At 39.5% G+C, this 27460-nt stretch overlaps 1 protein-coding gene across 4 annotated transcripts in view; it reads right to left on the bottom strand.

Annotated features, from left to right (window-relative positions):
- Window positions 1-1132: 1132 nt before the first annotated feature.
- Window positions 1133-27460, bottom strand: part of LPAR1 (lysophosphatidic acid receptor 1) — a 118652-nt gene continuing 92324 nt past the window's right edge. For all 4 annotated transcript variants that reach the window (XM_079790978.1, XM_079790979.1, XM_079790980.1 and 1 more), the window contains exon 4: window positions 1133-3589. In XM_079790978.1, the coding sequence (XP_079647104.1) occupies window positions 3288-3589 (302 nt within the window). In that variant the 3' untranslated portion in view covers window positions 1133-3287. The remainder of the gene's footprint in view (window positions 3590-27460) is intronic.

The raw sequence follows: 27460 nt of genomic DNA, 5'->3' as shown, positions 1-27460 counted from the left end.
TTGTGCTTGGCGGCCATTCAAAAGGAAAATAAGGGGGGCGCCAACACCATTACCACAAAACTGCGACCGTCCCTGTGACAAGCAGGAGGGCCACCGAGGGCGTCACCAGCGAGCAGAGCGCACCTCCGCGCCCAGCCCAGGGAGGATTCGCGTCCCTCGCGAGAGGAAGCGGGTCACGCGAGATTTCATCACCCGACTCAGAACGGCCTGCGATTGTGAAACTTCTGAGTGATCTCTGGGTTTTTCCATTTAATGTTTTCAGACCGTGGTTGATCACGGGGAACTGAAACCATGGAGAGCGAAACTGTGGATAAGAAGGGATTCCTCTAGGTGAGCGGTGGCTAATTTGGGAAGAAGAGGTCTAAGGTGTTTGATTTCTGAAAATCGTACATCCACCTGAATTTAAAGGTACAGAATTCGCTTCCAAGTACTCCCTGAGACATTCATTGGAATAATCATTTTCTCTTTTTCCAACCTCTTAGCAATATGTTGGAAAAGAATATGATTAAAAAGTACCTGGAAGATACCTATCATTTTTATCTTGTTAGTTACTAAATCTATAAGCATAAAGACTTTATAAACTCCTAGTGAGAGTTTTCCATAAGCCATCATAAAGGTCTGATAAAATCAGAGTACAGCCCTGACTGGTTTGGCTCAGTGGATAGAGCGTCGGCCTGCAGACTGAAGGGTCGCAGGTTCGATTCGGGTCAAGGGCATGTACCTTGGTTGCGGGCACATCCCCAGTGGGGGGTGTGCAGGAGGCAGCTGACCGATGTTTCTCTTTCATCAATGTTTCTAACTCTCTATCCCTTTCCCTTCCTCTCTGTAAAAAAAATCAATAAAATATATATTTTTTAAAAATCAGAGTACAGTTACATTGTCCTAAGATGTTATCCCTCCTTTAATGCAACATAAACCACCATCTCGTGGACACGGGAAAGACTTATTCCTCAGGTTGAAAAAAGCAGTTCTGAGCTGGGGAAGCATATGGTGGTGGCTTCACCTCAGAATTCGGGAGCCCAGTGGCCGGGAAATAAAGGAGGTCACAAGCAGAAAGGCACCGTGCAATGCAAACCGCAGACTTGAACAAGAGAAATGGCACTGACCAGAACCACACATCAGCAAACACTGATTGAGAATGATTTATTAAGGTCCAATTAGTACGTTCTCAATTTCAAATAGTTCATAGCTCCTTCAGAATACATGCGCATGAGTGAAAGTCCAAGTTCATTTATTTCACTTCCAATATAAAACGCTCTGTGTATTGTATAAAGTATGTGCAAACACCTTTCTGCTAACTGGTTCCCCGTATTCTTTTCACTTTGGGCACTTTACACGTCAGCCCTCTGCTTACATGGTGACCATGCACTGACTTCCTCCTCCCTAGACAACCGTCTTCTTCTGGACATCTGTCTCTTAAACATACTCCCGACTTCCCCATACCTGCTTCATGACTGTGACTTTACCGGTTACTTATTACCACAAACTGGTGCGATTAAACGGGTATCCCCTAACATGGCAGCAGTCCATCTGGGGTGATTCTTAGAGAATACACAGTATCCAGTCACATGCTGACACTCAACCAATTTGCTACAGAAGGGTCCCAAGATATTTAATATGAAGATCCTTCATTCGCTTGGCACGTTTGACTTCTTTGCGTTTTCTTGAATGCTACATTACAGTTGTGGCTGCTAAGAGCTGAATAATTGGTCCCTCAAATAAAATTTGGAATTGCTAGACATATGAATTAGGGTATCCTGGTGATTTGTGACAGTTGACTGTTTCTTAGTCCATCTTACTATATAAAAAAAGTCACTCTAAACTAACCACTGGAACTTCCTTTGTAAAAAGGTAATTTAACTGGCTTTCCTCACAATTGTCACCCATGAGGTGCAAAGCAGGAAATCCCTTTTTATAAAAGGTACGAACATAAAAAAGACAATTCACATTTTTTAAAAAAAATCCTTCATGGGAACATATCCTAAGTAAATAATCAATTATATGGAAAAAGTCTTATGTACACCATTTTTTGCAACATCATTTATAATAATGAAAATTAAAAATAACCTAAGTAGTCAACAATATGGAAATGGTTAAATAAACTGAGTTGCATCCATTAAATGGAATATTATATAGCCATAAAAATTATGTCTTTGTAAAATTTTTAATGCCATAGGAAAATGTGGCAATTCTATAGTGGAAAAAAAACTGATTATAAAATTGTTTACAGTATGATCCCAATTATATAAAAAGGTATATAATATACATATAGGCATACACAGGGGGAAAAGCTGTTAACGGTGGTTACTTCTGGATTGTGATATTTATTATCAGTAATTATTTTTTGTTTTATACATTTCTGCATTTTTCAAGTTTCCTATAATGACTATGTATTATTTCATAATACAGAAAAACACAGGCTATTTAAAAATCATTCTGATGTACTAATAATTAGAATGTACTTGGGTATTATAAATATGTGGGAACAATATTACTGAGCTTCATCTTCTAGAACATTTTTAGAGTACATATTATTTCGGTAACAAACTTGCAACCCATTTTTTTAATATGTGTTACAACACTTTAATAAAAAGGTAATGTGATTAGAGCATTGTGTGTTTCATAACCTAAACAAATACTGGCTTTGACATCTAGATTCTCCTATTTCCTAGAAGATTTAAAATTAATATCCTTTTATCTTTTTAAGTAAGACATACTGCATACATATATTACATGCATGCTTTCTAAAAAAAATAAGTCTAATTTATAGTTTTCCTACATGTGGAAAAAAATGAAGTTACGGTAGTTTAAAAAGTCTCTAGTCTTATCCATCACAAGCATACTGATAGGCATAAACATGTTTATTAAATGAAATGTATCCTTTAAAAATAAAAAAGGGAAGCCTGCATGTAAATGAAGTTGTGGATTCCATTAGTCAGCGTTTATTCTGACTTGCACCAAACCACACAAAATCTTTTGAAGTCTAGTTAGTGTCATCTCTCTAAAGGGACACTCCAGAGTCTATCTACGAATTCCATTATAAGAGCTCCACTGTCTACTTTCAAAGGGAATGGGGATCCAGATGAGGGTTGTCACATAAGCTAATTTTCAACATATATCAAGTCTTGTTGGGTCTAGGAACAAATACTGCCGTTGGTTAGTGTTTAAGTACATGAGTTTGTTTTTCCTTTCTCTCTCTCACACCCCACACCTTGCCCAGGCATTTGGGTAGGGGAGGCTCTTCATCCCTCAATAGATGATGCTGGCTTCTCCTCTTCGTTTCCTTTCTAAACCACGGAGTGGTCATTGCTGTGAACTCCAGCCAAGATGGTGTGGTTGAGGGAGGAAGCTGAGCGGTCGGAGCCTTCCGTGGGGCCACTGGTGTTCTCACTGCGCTGGCAGCAGAGGATCTGTCTGAAGGTGGCGCTCATCTCCTTGTCGCGGTAGGAGTAGATGATGGGGTTCATGGCAGAGTTGAACTCAGCAAGCAGAAGGAAGAATTTCTCATAGGCCAGAACATCACACTGTGGACAGCACACATCGAGAAGTAACAAGACCAGTCCAGGGGTCCAGCAGATAATAAAGGCACCTGTAAGGACAGAGAGAGGGGTAGGGAGGATTTAAAAAAGGGAGGACAAATATAATTATGAAGCCAGCAACCATAAGGTGAAATAATTCCCACTCAATATAACAATACTGGGATTCAAAACCACCAGATCACCACTTGAAATAAAATGTTCATATTGTGAAATAATCAGAAAAAAAATTAATGATGATAAAATAATCAATTTAATAAAACCTCATTAAGTCAGACCTTACTAACATTGAGTATTTATGAGACATTGATGATGATTACTTTGAGCAAAACATAGAGTTGCTAAGCAAATAAGACACGAAAAACTTCATTCAGATACACACTTTGATGCTTATAGAGGTATGGATTTTAATAGCATAAGATAAGCACTATGACAAATGTCCTTTAATATTTAGTTAAGGCACAGTTTCTGAATTCAGGTTGATTGGGCTCAAACCCTTGTTTTGTTGTTTTATAAACTGGGTAAACTTAGGAAAATTACTTTTTATACCTCAGTTTTCTCATCTGAAAAAAATAAATGGTTATATTTTCCTCATTAGGTTTGTCGTTTGTTGTAAAGAGTAAATGGGTGCTCACCATTGATATTTTTCCATTGATTTTTAGGGAGAGTGGAAGAGAGAGGGAAACACAGAGAGAAATATCAATGTGAGAGAAACACATTGATTGGTTGCCTCCTACATAAGCCCCGACTAGAGTACGGGCTGGGGAGAAGCCTCCAACGGAGGTACCTGCCCTTGACGGGAATCGAACATGGGACCCTTTGGTCCACAGGCTGATGCTCTATCCATTGAGCCAAACAGGCTAGGGCTGTTTGATTTTATTTTTATTCAACAGCCACTTAAATGGTGCTTTTCCATATGCTTTATAAATATTAACTTATTTAATCTGCACAATAGCCATATGAGATAGCAGGTATTCTCCCATCATGCAGATGAAAAAACTGAGACCCAAAAAGTTAAGTTACTTGCTCAAGGCCATGGTATTAGAAAGTGGCAGACAGAAAATAGACAGCAGAGTTTCTGCTTTTAGAGGCTGGATCCAGAGTCCACACTCCAGAAAATATGGTTGCACTCCCACTTCTTGAGATTAATAATATTAAATATTTTAAACCAAATGTTAGGTTTTGGGCGTCTTACAAATTTAGATCAATGATGTTTTCTTTCTTCCCCAACTACTCTGAATCATTAAGATTTTACAATAAAAGGAAGAATGGAAAGGTTATATTCTTAATTCCAGCTTATTTAGCTCCTGAAATCACCCACTTGGCTCCCAGGGAAAATGAAAGTGGCGAAACAGCATTAAAATCTATCACTGTGTTACTCCAGGATGATCTGGGATCCTCAGCTAGGAGAACATGAGCCAATAGAACCAGTGGGCACTGTCATGTCCCATTACATCTCACCCATATGCATCAGGCCATACAATGTGTAGATAGCAAATAGAGATGATCCCAGATAAGCTTTTGAATCTTCAGATTTAAATGGCACTGGCCTAGGTGGACACAGACTTGGACCAGGGTGGTGGATTTGGACTAGCCTCAAGGAATGAGCTTCACAAAATGTAAACAAACAAGATTTCATCTCCAAACAGCCCACTTTTTTTGGATGTGAGCTTTCCTTTTTGACTCTTTTCAACAGAGAAATGAAAATAAAGGAGAAAAGTACCCCCACAAAGCTCTTTGTTTTAAAACACAAATGTGTATTGGTTTTAAACTGCCATTCACTTTGAAGACTGTCCAAGGTATTTCACTTTCTAATAAATACAATACCTTAGGCTTTCCTTAGAGAGAGAAAAAATATTTCAAACATCAGGAGATAATAGCCAAGAAGCTATTTGAACTTCAAGTAAAAATGTTAATAAAGCATTTATTCCAAGTCCTTGAATTTCCTTGCTTGAAAATCACTTAGAAAGCTAAACATAAAGGAAAATGAAAGGAATGCCTCTGGAGTTTCAGAAATAATGCATTATTCATTGAGAAACCAGGAAGGGCATTATTCTCGGGGTGGAAAATGCCTGGATGGAAATGCATGGTGCCATTATTCCATCTACTTGGAAACTGAAAACATGCAAACTCTTCATGAATGGAACAGCATTCTTTCAAGTTTTCTTTCCCCTTTCCTTCATCAAAGCTCTGATTGAACTCAAATTCAGAGCTCGATTAGATACCAGCAACATGGATCTCAATAGATTTATTTTAAATAAAATGATCTTTTGCTCCTTCCAGGCAGTAGAAGGGGACTCCTTATTCTCATGGACTTGCTCAAACTGTGTGACTTTGTTCAAAACTGAGAGAAGTCAAATACAGCCATTTGTTGTTTATGATTTCTTCTAATTCCTAAATTCAAGAAGAGCAAGATTTTTTAAATAAAGCTTTGGTCCCATAAACTAGTCTGATGGACCTAACTTTTAGACAAGCCCCCCCCCCCCAAAAAAAAAAAAAAAAAACAACAAACAAACACACACACAAAAAGAATATGCAAGGAGCCTTGCTAGATTGGAGATAGGAAGTGGGAAACACCATGGCCTGACATATGTGGACGCTTCATTGAGGAACTCAAAGTCTTCTTCCCTTCTTCTCACTAAAAAGAAATGTTTTCAGTACTATGATTAGGCCCAACCACATAGTCCCAACACTGCATTTGGATCTTCAAGACTTGATTGAGTAATTTAAGGGACTCACAGTCCAGGCCTCAAAAATCAACATTTAAAACCAATCATACAAGTTTCCCTTCTGTTTCAGAGCGGTGCCACGAACCAGACTGACCAAAAGATGATGATGGACTATGGTTAGGTCCATAAGTGGAAAATGGGGCCTGGAAACTTACAAGGTGATTAGGCTTCTAAACAATCGTGAGTGGAAATGAAGAATTAAGTTTGTTCAATATTAAATAAATAAATAAATAAATAAATAAATAAATAAATAAAAGCCCTAACGGGTTTGGCTCAGTGGATAGAGCATCGGCCTGCGGTCTGAAAGGTCCCAGGTTCGATTCCGGTCAAGGGCATGTACCTTGGTTGCAGGCACATCCCCAGTAGGGGGTGTGCAGGAGGCGGCTGATCGATGTTTCTCTCTCATCAATGTTTCTAACTCTCTATCCCTCTCCCTTCCTTTCTGTAAAAAATCAATAAAATATATTTAATAAATAAATAAATAAATAAGAAGAATTAAGTTTGTTCAAATTTACCAACAAATTCTACAAACAAAAGCTACACCCAAGTCCCTTTAGTAATAAGTAGCTAATCATAATTCAATCTGGTCATAGTACATTGTGGACCCTATCAAGATATAACCTGTAGAGACTCAAGTATATACCTATAAGTCAGGTTGATAAAAATAAAATGAATCTCCATCTCCACATCTATAAAGAGGAAAAGTACTAGGTCCCTGTCTACTCCACAGGGTATGATGAGGATCAAGTTGAGATAAAACACATAAAAGCTCTCTATACCCTGCACATCTATCTGACTACATGACCTACATGGTGGGTGGTATCATGTGTAAAGGCTGTTAGAGCACAGTACCAGGGCAGAGTTACTCCAGGGAAGAACATGGAAGCATGTTCTGGACCATGAAGTCCTGGCATTTAAAAAAAGCTCTGATGTAACACCATCCTAATTTAAGAGATTGCTAGGACTTGCAATTGGATGTGAGGAGGATAACAAGAAGGAAAAGAGAGGAAACACAGAGAAGCACAGAAGCCCTGAGTCATTTCGGAGGTTCTCATGAGTCAACTCAATACCTACCAAGATGGAAAATAAAATAATTCGGTACTCCAAAGAAATAGTGCTGTATTTCCAGAACATTTCTGATGAAGGGTCCCCCACAGACCATAAAACCAAGAAATGGTATGTAACAGCATGAAAGTACAAGGAAGCACATGTAGTTTATGGTTACTTATTGTAAAGTCAAAAGCAGAAGTGTCAACAGATAAGATCTCCAAGGTCATGAAGACCTTGTATATGGCCTGGCTAAGACATCTGAAATTTCTCTAGTCCATCATTGATTCTCACCCCTAGCCACACACTATAATAGCCTGTCGAGCTTATAAGAAATAATGATCTTCATCTACCCATCCTCCTATGAGATTTATATTTCATTGGCCTCATTGGTCAGAGTCTCATTTAATATACAACACCGGATGAACAAAATGATCTGGATAAAAATAAAGGCAAAAACATCAGATGTTTCCAAATTCCAGAGGAGCTTAAACTGGGGCAATGACAATGAGGAAAGAGAGGAATTGAAGGATTAGAAAAAAAATTTGGAGATGGACTGCATGAAATGGATAAAGATTTGAGAGTCTAGGATGACTCCTAGATTATCCATTTGGGTGAGGGAAAAATGGTGCTACCTTTCCCTGAAGGAAGAAACACAGCAGAAAGGGTTGGTGTTTTCTGAGGTGAGGTGAGGTGAGGTGAGGAGAGGAGAACAGAAATGATGACCTCATTTTCATCTATCTTTAGTTTGAGGTACCTGCAAGACTTCAAGTGGAGATGCCTTAAAGACATTGTGATAGCAACTAGAATCCCAGGAAACTGTCTCTTAGTATGCTGAACAAGAGTAGTTACATTCTGCATGATTTGCCAATAGTAACATGGGGAGAAGGATATTCAAAAAATATCTGTGGGTTGGAATAAATATCAGAAGTTGCCTTTCCTAGAGCAAGCTTCATTCTTTTCTTACACATCTGTGCAATTGCTCTGTGAGGGCCCCAATGCCCACAAAGATGGAAGGAGAGGCGCTGGAATGTAGATGCAAAAAGCAAGGAGGAAGGAGGCTGTTTGGGACCAACAGGTCACGACTGCAGAACCAGATCATATTACCACACCTTCTCTCACATCTACACACCCTCATCAGCTAAATAATGCTTACCATCTGGTCTCACAATTGCAGTCTTTTTCTAGAGTGCCTTTTTCCTAACGAGTTGTTCTTCACTTACATAAGGAACATAAAAACCAATGGTGAAGAGAAAAAGTGTTTTTGACAGAGAAAACCTCTAGAAAGAGAACCCAAGATTGTTGATGAAAAAAGCAGAAAGCATTTCCAGTATGGCTGGCAAATTGGTTTTTTTTTTGTTTGTTTGTCATGTGTGTTTTTTTTAAGTCAGACAGCCCACAGATCTAAAACAAGGTAAATCAATTCTGCACCAGTGCTGTGTCCAAGTTAATCTCTCCTTGACCTCGCTCTTCAAATGGGGTTCCCAGAAACAGGCTACCCTATCTCAGTGTCTTGGGGTAGAAACAAACAGGGGGAAATAAGTGTTCAAATACCTAAACAAATGTTTATTTTGTCACTAAATTGTGTATTTCTTCAGGGAAGCATCTTGGTATCCCAGAATCCAATCTAACTTTAGTTCATTTTTCTAGTTATATTGTGATTTCTGCTATTAAGTTACACATGTAAGACTTGGCTAGCTAGGAAATCCTTCTAAATTATATATCTTGAAAGAGGCTATCCTATATAATAAAAGAGTAATATGCAAATTGACCATCACTCCAACACACAAGATGGCTGCCCCCATGTGGTCAAAGATGGCCACCACAAGATGGCCAGCAGGGGAGGGAAGTTGGGGGCAATCAGGCCAGCAAGGGAGGACAGTTGGGGGCGACCAGGCCAGCAGGGGAGGGCAGTTAGGGGCAACCAGGCTGGCCAGGGAGAGCAATTAGGGGTGACCAGGCTGGCAGGGGAGGGCAGTTAGGGGTAATCAGGCCAACAGGAGAGGGCAGTTAGGGGCGACCAGGCTGGCAGGGGAGTGGTTATGGGGTGATCAGGCTGGCAGGCAGGCAGGCGAGCAGTTGGGAGCCAGCAGTCCTGGATTGGAGAGGGTGCAGACTGGGCAGAGGGACACCCCCCCTCCATGCACAAATTTCGTGCATCGGGCCTCTATGTTAGATAATAGATCATATATTTTTAAAAAGCTTATTCCTATAAATGGTCACTGTAATGGAAATATATGTGAATGATTTTTTGAGGTTAAAGTTTTTTTCTAAAAGAGTAACCTAGATTGATTATAAAATCTGTTTTCTAGAACATTGAGAATATAAAAGTAATGCAACTCCACAATAAGTCATTTATCTCCTAATACCAATTTTACTTCATTTAACCTTTTGCACTCGGATGTCGAGTGTGACTCGACACAGTTAGCATTAGAATAAAGGAATCGAGAAAAAAGCAAGCGAGTGCAAAGGGTTAATTTAGTGCCCAATACTTCCACTTTTTCATGGTCATAGTAAATGTTTAATACATTTAAAGTTTCATGACTTGATTCACTGTGTGATATACACTAGTGTTTCCACCACTCACTCCTGATGGCAACATTTATCTTTTAGAGAAGGGCATTAACACAGATCTCCAAAGCAGAGTAGAACACTCGGTATCTCTTTTAATATTCCTGGGTGCAAGTTTCAGCACCCTAATGCTGTCCTGATCACAATGCTGGCCTTTCTATACATAGGAGAATGCCTTCCGGCATTTTGTACTCTCCTTCACATTAAGCAATGAGTACCATACACATACCTTCTCCGTATCCTACTGCAGTCTCTGAGTCTCATCCTGCAACAATACACTGAAAAGCACGTGCTGCTGTGGCTTGCATGTTAGCACTGCCTCTTACAGAAGAACATCTGTGCTTGAAAACAGCCGGTAGAAACCACTTCTCCATGGCTACAGCTCTAGCCAAGTGAGCAATACCTTTTATCTGCCTATTGCAACAGGCTCCTAACCAATTCCTCTTCCTCCACACTTCTTCCCTAAAGTCCAGATTGCACAGTACAGCCTGAATGATCTTTCAAAAACCTAAGTCAGTTCACATTACATCACTCCCATGTTTAAAATCCTACAAAGGCTTCCTATTTGAAATCCTTACCATGGTCCATAATGCCCTACACAGCTGGCCCCTGACAGACTCTTCAATCTTATCTCTTCCCACTTACCCCCATTCACTAGGTTCTAACCACATACACCAAGTAAGTTCATGTCTGTCTCAGGACATTTGCACTTATGGTTCTTTCACCTAGGAATACTCTTTCATTTCTTTTTCTTTTTTCAGAAAGGTAGAATCATTTATTTCATTTTAACTTAGATGACCTAAGATCACATCATTTTAGACTGAATCACCAAATTCCAGCTCTGAAAGAAGTTATTATTCACACAGTGAAATTCACTTAAACCTAGTTGCCTGAGGCATATCCAATAATGGTTTTTATTAGTGCTCTTAACTTTTCTTTTTTTTAAAAAAAAAATAATTCTTTATTGTTGAAAGTATTACATATGTCCCCCTATTCCCCCATTGACCCTCTCCAACCCGCCCCTGCCCCCCCCACCCACCCCAGACCTTTAGACCTTGTATACACATATGCATAACCCATGGACACAGGAATACTCTTTCTGTGGATCTTCATATCTACTTTGCTAACTGCAAAAATCTATCCCTGACTACTGTAACTGAAGTAGCACCCTCTCCCCCACTACATTATCCCATTTGATCATCTTCACATCCCTTATCTATACCCCAAATTATCTTATTTATTGGTTTACATGTTTATGTTCTCTCTTCCTAAAGGCAGGGAAGCTATCTCTTTCATGTCTGTATCTCCGGCATCTAGAACAGTGTCTTGCATACAGTGGACATTCAATGTATCTTCTGCTAATTGAGCTGGCAAGTCACAGCTAACTGCCTAATAGGAGAAAAAATAATCAGTAGAAAAGTAATTAAATTCTGTTTAGAAAACAAACATTGCAAGGCCTTTAAATGAATCCCTGAGGCATCCAAAGAAGCATGAGGTGGACCCCCTGGGCAAAAGTCTTGATAAATATGCATTTGTTACTGTAGCATAAACTAGCCTATTGTTACTAATACTGAGGAGTGTCAGATTATCTTTGGAATCTATTGAGTTCTGGAGAACCAGATTGGGGTCAGGAATGAAGACAGCTGTGGCATTAGTCAAGTTGCTGCTATAGGAATAGTTCAGTAAGATGAAGCTACCCTATCAGACCCTGGATTCTGCAGTCTCTGCTTGGAACAATCAATAACTGACCCAACAAACCTTTATGTTAATCCCTCAAAATTCCAAGCTCCATGCATGGGAATCAGACTGAGCATGGTTAAGTCTCATATCCAGGCTCTAGTTAACAGAGAGTGGGGAGAGAGAATATATCCTACCCCCCAACATATAACAACTGACCACTTTTTAAACTATAAAGGACAGTCCTAATAATTTATCAGCAAAATCACCGTCCACACATAATATTAAGAGTGAATATTCACAAGACTTTTTCAAGTGTCATACTTGCATTTTTTGCAGAGACTCAAATTGAGTTCTTTTTATATATTTATGTTCTGATAATTTATAATACAGTTTACTTATTAACATATAACATGTAACTTTTGAGAGGATGATAAGGATAATTCTCATTAATCTAATTTTCTTCCCAGATTGGTCTGTCAGCTGCTTTCCTTTCAGTGACTGAAGTCTAAATAATGGTATAAAGCTAATCCTGTTTATTGATATGCCTTTAATTTTCCAATAGAAAGTTTGAAAAATACAGACAAATATAAATAGGCAATTTTAAGTCACACATAGTACTGCAGTCTAGAGACACTTTAGTAAAAGATTTTGCACTTTTAAAATATTGCTTCTTTTAATTCTAAATGTGTGCCTTTTTTCTGACTGCATATAAAATTAACATTGAAAGATGTATATTAGTGATGATGGGTAAGTGAGGATTAGGCAATCAGATTTTTTATTTTCAGAAACACGTTTTTGTTCTGATTGGTGTTTTTATATAGCAACGTGTCCTAATTTGATCAATACTCTATCCTCTTGAATGTGTGAAGATGTTAATTATAATTTATTTGAAGTTGCTTTGTGTTTCCTATACTACCTGTTTCCATGTAGGATGCTACATTACACACAAATGCAGGCGTGGGCATCATGTTTCAAAGAATCTGCCCCGTTTTACAGGAGGCTTTCCTGAATATAAGACTCCCTAAGAAGATAGGATAGTCAATTGCCACCAAAGGCAGCTTTTTCTTGTACCTAAAACATCCACAGATGCCTTCTAATGTGTAGGCAAAATTATATATTAGACAATCACGGGGGGAGTGGTGTGCCCTCTGAAAGTTATCTGTGACTAGAGAAAATGAAGTTGTGATAATGCTAAAATAATATAGAAGTAGCATGGCCCTCTCATTAGCTCCAAATTCTATCAAGAGACAGCAAGCAAACTAAAGATGCACTGAGTTATAGTATATCCTTATACACACACACACACACACACACACACACACACACACACACACACACTCACGCACTCCAATAGCAGTCAATGTTCTTCTGTGATAGTGTATGACCCCTGAGGTCTCTGTGAGCATACAAAACAGGAAATGCTTGAAATTTACTTTCAACAAAACCAAAACATGTTAAGCCATGTTAAGATGGGTCACTGCCTCTGCCCTTCATCCCTAAACATGTTTCCTGATTTCTACCCAGTTCTGTCTGAGGGTGAACTAAAAAATCAGTGCTACTCCAAATGCCTATCAAAGCATTTTCTTATAGGTCCCTGCCATTTTCAAAGGAGATACATTTTAAACTAATAAAAATATAATTTATGCCCTAACCGGGTTGCTCAGTGGATAGAGCATCAGCCTGCGGACTTAAGGGTCCCAGGTTCAATTCCGGTCAAGGGCATGTACCTTGGTTGTGGGCACATCCCCAATAGGAGGTGTGCAGGAGGCAGCTGATTGATGTTTCTCTCTCATCAATGTTTCTAACTCTCTATCCCTCTCCCTTCCTCTCTGTGAAAAAATCAATAAAATATATTTTAAAAATATATATATATATAATTTATGTATATGCATATCTACATACATACACTATATAAATGTATACATAGCGTATGCACTATGTGTGTAATATAAAAGGGATAATGCCACTTACATAGAAAATAATTCACCATTCTCAGAATATTTAAATCTGTTTAAATCACTCCTAAACCTAGTGATAGGTTGCCAACTTTTTAAAAAGCACATTTCCCCCTTATTTAAAAAATAACTCTTAAATCTCACAGAAAATCAATGTTGTCAACCTTCGACCAACATCATCTAACTCAGAGTGATACTAAACTTATTGCATGACTGTGGTCCAGCTGTTTCCAAGGTGATTTGAATAATATTTATCCCTTTAAAAGGATAAATGAAATTCCCCCCCAGAATTTTTCCCCAGCAAAGGTTCAACATAAACAGGGTTTTATAAGCAGTTTTGCAACTTATTTAACTTTCAGCTGTGAATTAAGTTTGTCTGCAAATGATATAAGTCTAAACAAATACTACAATCCAGCTGAAAATGCTCACAGAATATAGCTGATGACAGAATCCTGTGGATTTTATTCTTTGCAGTTCATGAACTACTGGCCCGGAGCAACAAGATATGTATTACTCAGGAGGCAAACTTCAAGGACAAAGAAATGTAATGGAAATTTCATTTCTAACTCATTTTCTTATTAACAAAACGGGGGGAAATTTTTTATTTAATCCAAAGCTAATTCTGAAAAAATTATAAAATAGTCCTGCAACCTAAAAATGTTTATTTAAAAATATATATGTGTATATAAATCTGTGTGTCTGTATACTTTTTAACAGCCAAAGATATGAAAAGAAGAACAGCAGAAATTATAAATACGATCATTCTTTTTTGAGATTGGCTTTGCCTCCAAATGTCCTGGAATGATATTTATGAAGCACAGATTCTTGGCAGAATAGGAGGGAGGTACAATCTGTTCTGCTATAATATGATAGCTGTGTGTATAAGATATTTCCCATTATCAAAAACTTTATTAAAAAGTATTTTTTTAAGTTACAAAACCAATTACTCAATTCGGAAGTGGGTATTTAGGCTACACAATTCCAGATTCAAAATCACAAACATGTTTTTCTACTTGAATTTCAATTATTTTAACTACAAGTTCAGAGTAAAATATTGGTTACTCAAAACTAACAATACTAAGACTAAATATCACAAAGCAAATTCTAACACCTAAATCCTGAAGAAAAGTCCATCAGTTCTAGAGCCATCAGAATAAGCTGCAACAATATCACATCTGGGAATTTATTTTATATATATATATAAAGCTAATATGCAAAGTGTCCCCTCAAGAGTTTGACTGGGAGACCAGGAGTTTGATCACTCACTATGACATGCGCTGGCCACCACAGGGTGGTGCAGAATGAAGGAAAGCTCCGACCAGCAGCCAGCAGCTGGGGAAGGAAGGCCCCAGCCAGCATACAGAAGGCCCCGATTGGCCCTGATTACTGGCCAGGCCTAGGGACCCTACTGTGTACAAATTTCGTGCACCAGGCCTCTAGTATAGCTATATTCACACACAATACAATTACGTGAGTGCAAATAATTCTTTGTGGCATTTCTTTTTAAAAACCAAAAATAATCTAGATAATGATAAATAGAGAAGTAAAATAAACTGTTGCATTCATAAAGTGAAATCCTATTCAATTTTTTAAGGTTATTAAGATATGATCTCCAAGATATACTGCCAAGTAAGACAAACAAGATATACACAAATATACCTGTGTATAATATGTTTTCAATTATGCCTTAACAACAGCAAGAATAAAAAAAAAACATGTGCACTCACAATCCCAGATGCCTATAATAGGCCCCAAATGAAGCTAATAATTTTAAAAATATTTAGAACATGAAATTATAAAAATGATACTTGAGTATTTTATTTGAACTTAAAATAGCAATTTGTATTCCTCTGTCAATCTTTTACTATAGAGCCAAGGCTTAAAATTTGAATATGGGTCTGCTAACTGGAGTTCTGCAAGATCTTCCAAGGAAAGTAACACCAATAAAGCATCACATACTACTTCCAAATTGGCTCCTAAAAAGTGGAGTCAGAACTTAAGATTCTTACAAAGCAACTGGAGAACAAAATGTTGCAGATTTTTTATGTATTTCCCCAAATTTATAGTTGTTCTCACCCGAAAATTTAAAGCAATTTATTTTTGCAACATGCCTTCGTTGGATATTTAACAAGTATCCACCTTAGTTTTGCCAGAAATATCTTCTCGTTGTACTCATTTTTATTAGATAATGTAATGTTTTGCTAGTTGTGTCATTTTTCTAATAACTTGGCATAAACAGCTTTAGTCGCAAAAACAACTGATTCTTGGTAACTGTCAGGAGCTAAATTATTTGGCCTTCAGGTTATAGTATACTAATCTTTTTACTTTCTTCTTAAATTCATCTAAGTCCATGAGTGTGTGCTATATGTCAGGTGCTATGCTAGGTACTGCAGACACAGTGAATCCAACAGAAAAAAAAAAATCTCTCTGCTCATCGAGCTCAGGATCTAGGAGGGTGTGAGACAAAACTAACAGAACAAATAAATAAAATTATCTTTTAGAAGGGGATGGTATTTGAAGACTAAGTGAGAGCACGTGTAGAGAGATGTTAGGGGCTCATAAAGCAATCAGGCAAGAGATAATAGTGGCTTTCAACATGAGAAGGTGGTGATAACAGATATATGATGATGGTAAAGCTGATATAATTTGCTAATAGATTGGACATTGCGGGGAGAGAGGAGTCAAGGAAACCGGGTAAGCAACTGAAATAAAGGACTTAGAAACAAGGAGGTCATTCATGGCAGTTCAGTGGAGAATAAAAGCCTGATGAGTAAATTCAAGAGCAAACAGAAGACAACTCAACACCAAACAAACAATCCAATTAAAAAAATGGGCAAAAGACCTGAATAGACACTTCTTCAAAGAGGACACACAGATGGCCAACAGACATATGAAAAGATGTTCAACATCGCTAATCCTCAGAGAAATGCAAATTAAAACCACATAGAGATATCACCTCACACCTGTCAGAATGGCTATCGTCAAAAAATCAACAAACAAGTGTTGGCAAGGATGGTTTAGTCTTTTGGTCACCAAATGAAATATTAGCAAGCACTTTTGGCTTCTAAACTAAAGTTCACCAGTATTAAATACTAGAGGCCCAATGCATGAAATTCACACAAGAGTAGGCCTTCCTATCTCCGGCTGCCGGCACTGGCTTCCCTCTGGCACCCAGGACCCGGGGCTTCCCTCCTAGCCCCCGCTTCGTCCGGAAGGACGTCAGGTCTAATTAGCATATTACGCTTTCATTATTATAGACGATATTCATATCTTAAAAAGAATAGCTAGCAGATTGGGGAAGATTCAAAATCTCCCTATTAATGACAGAATGAGTAATAAATCAGTGGACACACCCATATACTGTTGATAGAAGAGTCATTTGACAATCTTTTTGGAGGGCCATTTAGCAAAATCTAAATTTAAAAGGTCCCCTTGTATCTAAATTCACTTTAGTGATTAAGGAAACAGATGACAAGATTCAGGCATTATTTGCATGGGCACTCAAGAGGCTGGCTGGTGGGGAGAATGGCGACGGAGGTGCCTTAGGGATAACATTTCTTTTAATCTCCCAGGCTGTGTGATTTGGAGGATTTTAAGGGTATGTATTCATATTTTATCGGAGAAAAGAGACAGACCTGAGGTTACATGCTGTGTCTTTCCCTCAATAGTTGTTTGACATTGGACAAGGTATTCAATTTTGCTGAGCCTCAATGTCCTGTCAAATGGGGATAAGATCTATGTTCAGAAAACTATCGTGAAGACTGAATGAGACACCATGGGTAGGATACAAAGCATAGGGCCACCTAATAGGCTTCCTTCATTTTTTTTTTCTCTTTCCTCCTTCTTCAGGGAAAACCCAAGGGATAAATGTACAAGAAACACGAATAACATTGGTTCTCCCAGCTGAGAGATGTCAAACTGGGGAGCTGTCCTCCCTGTTATGCTATCGCTCTGGTCACACAGTGACCACCAGGCTGTCCTTCCACTTGAGAAACTTCTGAAAACACCCACCAGCATTTCTTAATGAACTCTCAGATTTCATGGTCTGTCCCTTTTTTGCTTTAAGTAGAAAATAAAATGAGCCTTTCCTTTTTACTTTTTTCGTTTTAGACCCTATCTCATTTGCAAAAGGATTTGAGGTAAGAGACAAATTAATTACAAGTTTAAATGATCCTTGATTTTGCCTGGCCAGTGTGGCCCAGTGTTGGAGTGTCAACTTATAATCCGGGAGGTCACGGTTTGATTCCTGGTCAGGGCACATGCCAGGGTTGCAGGCTTGGTCCCCAACAGGGTCATGCACGAGGCAGCCGATGAGTGATTCTCTCTCATCATTGATGTCTCTCTCTCTCTCTCTCCCTCACTCTCCCTTCCTCTCTGAAATGATCCTTGATTTTACTATGCAAAGGGAAGAAATTCCTAAAGAGGAATGGGCTGCCTCACTCAGCCTGCTATATGTTGCTCTAGGGTTCTGAAAAGGGATGAAATTCTTCCGGCTTTGGGGAGCCCAGGAACACAGTGGCGTGGTGCTGCTCTCCTCAGAGCATGCTCAGAGCTGTGGTGCAAGGGCAGGCGTAGCGGGTGGAGTTTCCGGGTAGCTTGCTCCAAGTTTCTCTGGCGCAGATGCTGGGGCCTAGCCACTTGGCAGTGTGAGTCCCACAGTGAAGAAAGGCAGAACTGAGCCCCACCAGCCAAGGTCTGACATCTTCCTAGCTGGGAAACTGGATGAAACTGGCAGGGCCCGACCCAATGGAGATATTTGAGGAAAACAGATAAGGCAGCTAGGGAAGTTCTGCAGGGAGTGGACACAGGCCTCACGCTTGTTTTTCATAGGTTACGGCTCAGGAGGGGATGGTGGGGGCTTGTCAGGCAGCATAAGCCCCCAGTGGGGTGCTCAGCACTGAACACATTCCAGCCACCTCTGTGGGGCTGGACCCCACCCTCCTGAAACAGCTGGGCTGCTGGGAAAGGGCCGGTGCTGAGAGAATCCCATTGCAGCCTGGTTTTGGCTAAAGGGGAAAGCACACACACAGATAAAACAAAAACTAATTTTCCTAAGACATGGAGTAGCAACAACACAGAACCAAATCCAGCCTGGAGGGGGTTGGTTTTTGCTTTGTAAGGACTGGGAAGGGAACCTTTGGACTACCCTGGACATTTCTCTTGCTTTCCTCACCATATTCACCCACAAATTTTATATACATTTCTTAATCCAAGATCTTAATCAGATCAAGTTTACAGAGAGAAAAAAAAATTTAGGGGAGATATAAGCTGTGTTGATTCACTTGCCTACCTTTAGTTCCAAGCTGTTAGTAAAATGTCTGTGTCCAGTTTAGAGTGGAGAGAGAAATGGACTTTCATGATTTCATCTAAAGATGTGATATTAATGAAGAGTTTCAAGACTAATATGTACTTGAGTTATTTTGCCACTTAAGATTTTAAACTCTGCTGATACTTTCTAGGGCTCTCATTTTTCAAAAATACTACAGGTAGTTTCCTTTTAATAAACCTTTATATATTTTTTTAGATATCCGTTATTTTTTCCAGTCCTTTTTTTTAAGCTTTATGGATTTTTATTGAATTTATTGGGGTGACATTGGTTAATAAAATCATTCAGGTTTCAAGGTACAACTCAATAACGTCATCTGCATACTGCAGTGTGTGCTCACCACCCAAAGTAAAAGTCTCTTCCTGCCACCATTTACCCCCCTTTTGCCCTCTTCCACCACCCCCCACCCCCTTTCCCTAATCCCTTCACCTTTTTCACACTGTCTCCCAATCCCCCATCCCTCTGACAGCTGTCTGTCTGTTTTATGTATCTATGCTTCTATTTCTATTTTGTTTGTTCCGTTATTTATTGGATTCCACATATGAGTGAAATCATATGGTATTTGTCTTTCTCTGACTGGCTTATTTCACTTAGCATAATACCCTCCAGGTCCATCCATGTTGTTGCAAATGGCAAGACTGCCTTCTTTTTTATGGCTGATTAGTATTCCGTTGTGTAAATATACCACAGCTTTTTTATCCACTCATCTACTGATGGGCACTTGAGCTGTTTTCAGATCTTGGCTATCTATAATAATAAAAGCGTATTAAGCTAATTATACCGGACGTCCTCTTGGACAACCTTCCAGATGAAGCCGGAGCTGCAAGGGAAGCCCAGGTCCCGGGTGCCAGAGGGAAGCCGGTGCCGGCAGCTGGGGGAAGGAAGGCCTACTCTTGCACACATTTCATGCATCGTGCCTCTAGTTGTAAATAACACTGCAATGAACACAGGGGTGCATATATTCTTTCAAGTTAGTGTTTCGGGTTTCTTTAGATATATTCCCAGAAGTGGAATTGCTGGGTCAAAAGGCAGTTCTATTTTAAATATTTTGAGGAAACTTCATACTATTTTTCCAGTCTTTTGTGGCTTTTTATTTTAAATGGCCCTCCGTTTTTTATATGCTTTAAGTATGTACATCCACCTAGACTGGAATTTCTCAATGTAGACAATAAGACATTTGGGACTGGATGTTGCTTTCTTGTGGGGAGGCTGGTTTTTCCACTGTGTATGTTTAACAGCATTCCAGCTTGTACCCCCTAGTCATGAAAATCAAAAAATGTCTCCAGACATTGGCAAATGTCCTCAGGTGGCTGGGGCAGGGGAAATCCCTGGTCTAGATAATGCTTTCATATAGAAAGGTAGATAAGGCGAACAACAATGTCCTAAAAACAACCTAGGTGTTTGTGTTAGTTCTTTATTGCTGCCGTAACAAATTATCACAAACTTGGTGGCTCAAAAGAAACCAAACTTAGTATAACACTAGGGGTCCGCAGTCTGAGCTGGGTTAAAATCAGAGTTGGCAGGGCTGAGTTCTTTCTGGACTCTCTGAGGAAGATCCTGTTTTCTCCACTTTTCCAGCTTTCAGAGGCCACCTGTGTTCCTTGGCTCATGGACCCATCCTCCCTCTCCACAGCAAACAATCCGGCAAACTCTCCACAACTCCAGGCCCTTCACTTAATCACATGGCAAAGTCCCTTTTGCCATGTAAGGTGACAGATTCACAGGTTCCAGGGAGAAGGATATGGATTTCCTTGGTGGGCCATTTTTCTCACTACTACAGTATTTTTTTTTAAATGTAAGAAGTAAATAATTTCATACCTGAAATAATTTAAGATAAAGTTTTTTCCCCTAAAATCTTATAAAATTATGATTCTATGAGCTGCTTCAAGTACTTTCTTAAAAACATTTTTAGCATTTCTATTCACACACAGATTCGTCTAAGGAAGAACCAAGATTAGGGTGCAAGTATGATAAGGTTTGGTGAGGGCCATCTCCTGGGGTATGGACTGCCAACTTCTCTTTGTATCATCTCATGGCAGAAGGAGCTACGGAGCTCTGTGGAATCTTTTCTAAGGGCACGAATCCCATTCATGAGAGCCTCACCCTCATGACCTAAGTACCTCCTCAAATACCCCACCTCCTAATACAATCACCTTAGAGGTTAGGCTTCAACATATGAATTTGAAGGGAACACATTCAGATTATAGTAGTTATATTTGCCACTTCTTTACACTTTCTTTAATTAATTTTTTATTTCCCTTAAAAGTAAAAGGAGTGTTTGGTTACCTGAGCCCTAATCCAAAACCTTCCTCAGTAACTTGTCTGTATTTTTTGTTTGTTGGTTGGTTTTTTAAGATTGCTGTTCAAATGTGCCAAGGGCTGGGGGCATCTTCAATTACAGAACAATCAGCAACAACGTTGATGAAGTCCAATTATTGTTTAAATATTTTAAACAAATCCTTTCTTCAACCCGTTCCTATAAACGGCTCTTTAGAGTGAAAGCCTGCATCTGCTCAGCTGTATCGGAAAGAGATAGGATGAGTAAATAAAGCCAGATGGCATTTACACTTAAGGTTTCTTTCCCCTTTTGAGTCTGATGTACAAGGTGTGATTAATTGTCTTTTAAAGTCCATTTCCGTCTCGTAGGCAGTTAAGCTTGGTGAGGGAGACAAGAGGCATTAGGAGGAAGGTGGAGGGAGAAGTGGTGGCCCAAGGGTAGCGTATTTCCTGACTCACTTTCCCACCACAGAGTGGCAAGCTGACACTGAGGCTTTAACTCTTCCGCACTCTCAAAGGCACAAGGACTTCCATTCATAGAAGCCTATGGTGCAGCATGATTCCAGAGGTGGGGGAAGGAGGGGAGAGAGAGATGGGAGATGGTGTTCTGGTTTTGTTTATAGGGAACTGTGAGAGGAGAAATGTGGAAGAATAGAGTGCTTTTGGATAAAAGAAGTTACTGACCAAATTCATTTTTTTTCTCTTATGGGTAGTCCTAAGGGTGTTTGTTTTTTGTTTGTTTGAGTTTTGTGTGTGTGTGTGTTTTATCTTTATTGTTGCAAGCATTACAGATTCGTAAGGTTTTTTTTCTTCCCTCTCTAAAAATCCCTGAGCAAGATTTCTGGTCCAGACAAGATGGTATAGATTATTTTCTCCCTGCTCCACCCAGCCAATACAAACCCTGGGAGGAAAAACACAAGAATAACCAAAGAGAATTCTGAAATGCAGAACGAGAACTGTTCGAGACCCCAGGATTCACTGGTCTTGCCAATCCCTTGAAGGCCAGCTAAACCCAGACAATAAGTGCCCAGGGAAAGCACTCTCCTCACTCACTGGGCCTAAGACACACACCCCTCCCCCCACCTCCACCCCTCCCCCCTCCCCCCTCTCCCCATTACCCCCCCCCCCCCCCCCCCCCCCCCCCCCCCCGCGCCCTTGCCAGCTGGCAGCCACAAAAAGGCCTCACCTGGGAGCTGTTCTCCTTCCCTGCACTATGCGGGGAGGGAGGAAGCGGGAAAGAAGGCTCACAGCACAGTAAGTGTTAGGAGGCCCATTTGTCCTCACAGGCCAGAGCGTTCCTCCCCACCAGAGGCACCAGGAGACCTCACCAGGGAAACCCCTCCACCCCATCAAGCAGCATCAGCAGGGACCAGTGAGATTCCTAGGAGACCCAGATAAACCAAGCAAACCAAATAGCACTAAAAGTCTCTGAAATCGTAACTGTCCTTGGAAGCACAGCCTACAAAATTTGGACAGATCGGATCTGGGTGCTAAACCTAAATGGGATAACCTCCTGCTAAAAGAAAAAATTTAAATAGGACACTGAGCCTCCTAATATAATGTCCAAAATGTCCAGACACCATGGAAAATCACCCATCATACTAAAAACTACTTGAGAAAAGACAATCAACTGATGTTAGCACAGAGATGAATCATGTTAGAATTATTGACAAGGATTTAAACGCAGCCACCATAAAAATGCTTCAACACACAACTGTAAATTCTTTAGGACAAATGAAAAATAGAAACATCTCAGCAAAGAACTAGAAGTTATAAAAAAATAACTAAATGGAAGTTATAAAACTAAAGTATTATTACTGAGTTGAATATCAATAAGGACAGATATCAATGAACACGAGGACAGATCCATAGAATCAACTCAATCTGAACAGAGAGAACTAGACTTAAAAAAAAAAATGAATAGAGCGGCAAAGATGCTGAGACAATAATAAAAGATCCAACATTCATATATATATATATATATATATATATATATATATATATATATATATATATATATATAATTGTACTACCAGAATGAGGGAACAAAGAGAGTGAGTTTTAAAAAATATTAGAAGATGCCCTGGCTGGGTGGCTCAGTTAGTTGGAGCATCATCCTGTACACCAAACAGCTTCTGGTCAGGGCACATATGGGAGGCAACCAATTGATGTTTCCCTCTCACATTGATGTTTCTCTCTCTCCCCCTTCCTCTCTACCTAAAAATCAATTTAAAAAATATCCTCAGATGAGGATTCAAAGAATCTAAGAAGAAATAATGGTTTAAAATTCCAAATCTGGCAAAAAAAATAAAAAATATATATATATATATATATATATATATATATATATATATATATATATATATATATATATTCCTAGTTTCAAGAAACCGCATGAATTTAAAAGAGAATGAACCCAAAGAAATACACACCAAGACATTTCTTAATTGAGTTTTGAGAACTGAAGCAAAAAGGAAAAAAAAAACTTTGACAGCATCCAGAAAGAAATGACACACTACCCATTAGAGGACATTTAAAAAACAGCAAATTTCCCATCTAAAAACCATGGAGGTACAAAGAAGTGGCACATTTTCCAAATGCTGTAAAAATAACCTGCCATTTTCAAATTATGTATACAGCAAAACTATCCTTCAGGAATTAAAGAAGAAAAAAAACCCACACACACAGAAACATCTCTAGATGAAGGAAAACTAAAAGAATTTGTTGTTAGCAGACCTACCTTTAATGAAAGGCTAAAAGAAGTTTGTGGGTTTTTTTTTTTTTTTAACAAAAAGGAAATGGCAAAAGAAGGAATCCTGGATCATCAGAAAAGAAGGAAGAACAACAAAAGAAACAGAAATGTGACTATATTCAATAGATGATCCTCTTCATAAGTTTTATAGAACACATTGGATGATTGAAACAAACACTAAATTACCCCCTGATAGTCAAGACAATGACCTTTAAAAGAAGGGAAGGTAAAGGGACTGAAATAGAAGTAAAACTTCCACACTTCAAAGTGGTAAAATGATGATATCAACAGAGGATAAGCCACATACGTATGTATATTGTAATACCTAGAGTAACCAATAAGAAAACAATACAAAGAGATACACTGAAAAACACTGAAAATAAATCAAGATAAAATCCTAAAAGCCCCAAATATCTATTGGAGATACTACATATTAGGTGGCTAAATGCATATAAATGCATAAAGTCATTTAGGAAAAAGTCCTAGACTGAGAACTACCTCACTCTGGAATGGATCTAGACTAGCGCATGATCTGACTTTAACTGGGAATATCAATCACCACCTTACTGGGCCCATTTTCACATCAAATAGAAGTGGCTGTAAGACAACCTAGGCCATTTCCAGTGCTAAGATTTGATTATTCTATAAATTATTATAGCTCTCCATTCTTCTTATCCATCCTGTGTTATTCCTTATGATTCAAATGTCTCTAAAAGTACTCTGAAAATTATTTAAAAAATATTTGAGATTTCCTACTTATATCAATTTAAATTGTTCTAAAATTTTGATGCTGAAAAAAAGAAAGACTTAGTCTTAAAACATACATCCACACACCTTTTCTGATCTCAGGAAAAAGCTAAAATGGATTCATAAGAAAGTTATACTATCCTATATAATAAAAGGGTAATATGCAAATTGACCTAACAGTGGAACAACCAGAACGACCTCTGGACCAGTCACTATGGAGCACACTGACCACTTCTTGGTCCCTTTCCCCGGCCAGCAGGCTCCGATTGCCTGATGGTGAACAGGAAACTGGGGGTGGGTGGCGGTGGATGCGGGGGGGAGGGGGGGCACCAGGCCAAGGTCTCCGCCCCACACACAGAAGGCAACCCACAATGGGGGTGGGGCTGGTGAGCGGGCGGGAACAGCTGACCTCTTGGTTCCTTCTCTCAGCCATCAGGCACTGATCCCCACCCCCCATGGAGAACCGGGGGGGCAGGGCAAGCTGCAGGCAACTGGGGAAGATGGCCCTGATCGCAGGCCAGGACTAGGGACTGTACCTGCGCATGAAATTCATGTGCTGGGCCTCTAGTAGTAGATAAAGGGTAAGCTCTTGTCCGACCCAATTAATTCAGCCTTTCATCCATCGCTCCCTGTTTATTTGTTCTTGGGAAATAACTAATCAGTGTGCTTATCTTTTCTTTTTCCCCTTAAGCATATTTTAAGAAGATTTTCCATTTAAACTAGGAACTAAAGTACTACTAATTTTAAATATTTAAAAATATTTAGTAAGCTATTATTTTTTATTTATTTTGTTTGTTTGTTAATCCTCACCCAAGGATAATCTTTCCATTGATTTTTAGAGAGAGTAAAAGGGAGGGAAGGAGAGAGAGATTGAAACATCGATGTGAGAGACACAGCAATTGGCTGCCTCCCGCAAGCACCCAACCTGGGCTGGAGGTCAAACCTGCAACCCACATACATGCCCTTGACTGGGAATCACACCAGCAATGCTAAGGTGCATGGGCCAATGCTCTAACCACTGAGCAACACCAGCCAGGGTATAAGCTATTTTTAAATATTTTTATTTTAACTATTGTAAAATATTTTAAGATTTTCAAAAAGATGAATTTGCAATGATTTATTAACACAATAAAATATTAATAAATGTTTAGATAGGTCTTTTTACTATTAAAGTGCCTACACTATGATAATTTACTGTTAATCATTAAAGTTTTAAAATAGGAATCGCCTATGTAAATTAATCACAAAGTATCTTTGAAAGAAACCCAAACGGAAATATAAAGTAGAATAATAACCTAAGAGGCTAACCACATTTTAGTAACTGCATTGAATAGAACATTCGAGTCTTTCAGAGAAAGATTCATTGGGTGGCAGGGTTCACTAGACACTATGAAGAAATGCCTTCTCTTCTGTGGACCAGAAACTCCCGGACATGGGCACAACTTCCCAGAAAGCCTTGTAAATTCAGACGCAGCTCCTCGGGGAGTTAAGAGACCGACTGTGCTGGGAAGAACCTCGTTGAAGAAAACGGCAGGCGTGCCCAGTGTCCTTTCAGGAGAGTTGGTGTGTCCCGCGCACAGGAAAAGTTCAATGGGACTTCCAGTTTGCACTGCAGAAGGAACAAGAGAACTACAGACCAGACACCGAGAGCGGTGAAGATCTGTACGATCCTGACCCCTTGGTGTACCTTCCCCCTATTTCTACCACCTTCTATTTCTCAGTTTATAATGGAATGAACACCTAAAAGGGCTGGGTCCTTGCACAACGGACAGTGGGAAAGCAGGAAGGCTGGGGAGACGCTGTCTCTGTGTAAAGAAAACCTCAGAGGCAGAAAACCCGGAGCGAGAGAGGAAGTGGACAGACAGATGGAAAGCAATCTGGGTCATTGAGGACAGTGGAAGGGAGAGAGGAGAGCACGAAAGCAATGCGGAAACAAAACAGTTAAATCACAGCCTCTGAATACTTAATGAGAGAAAACGGAAAGACAAGCCCAGCTTCCTCCCACACACATCCTACTTTTGACCACCCATCAGCGAGGCCTCCTCTCTGACCCCTCTCCCTCATGAAGGTGACGAGAGCCTCATGAACCTTGGGCTTGGAGACACGGACACTGCCAAGAACCTCCCTCCCTCAGAGGCAATCCTGACTTCTTTATAGGCGCAAAGGTCTGATCCCAGACGCAGAGGCAGAATAGAAGGCTTTGAAAAAGAAAAACTCTTGTCTTTTAATGACAGTTTACCAAAAAAGGAGAATTAATAGAGGTCACGGACCTTTTTCTGACTGCAAGTTCTCACTTAACTGTTTTTACTTCTAAAAGCAAAGAAAGAAGAGGAAAGATTAAATTAGCTTCTTCTTTCACAATAAAGCCCATTTTCAGGCATCCCACATTCAGGGAGTGCTGACATTTTTTAATGGAGCTAATATTTGAATATCAGGCTTTTATCTACTATAGAAACTGTCAGAGTCTACATGTGAGCCAAATTTATGTAGTATATTAAAGTATGGGCTGTCTCCTGCTGAAAACAACGTCTCAACATCACAGTTTTTTCATTACTCAGAAACTGTGTCCCAAGAAAAGGGCTACGAGATTCTCATCTAAGTGTCAGTGGGACACTCTGTCCTCCCTTCTTCACTGGTGAGATGAGAAGGGCCTGCTAATCTTGCCTCTCTTGGGATTGCCCCATTAGTAAAAGGGCTGGCCTCAAGTAGATTGAGCAACTGGTCAAACCTGGGAGAGCCACTCCGTCCAGCTCAGGAAGGTCTGGCCCAGGAACACGGCAAGGAGGGCAAGAGGCACTGAACAAGGATCCCTGGCAGACATTCTGCATTTCCTCTTCAAC

Source organism: Cnephaeus nilssonii (genome assembly GCF_951640355.1).
Source record: "Cnephaeus nilssonii genome assembly, chromosome: 14".
NCBI lineage: Eukaryota > Metazoa > Chordata > Mammalia > Chiroptera > Vespertilionidae > Cnephaeus > Cnephaeus nilssonii.
Note: the sequence above shows the minus strand (reverse complement) of the source record. Positions and strands in the feature narration are given on the sequence as shown.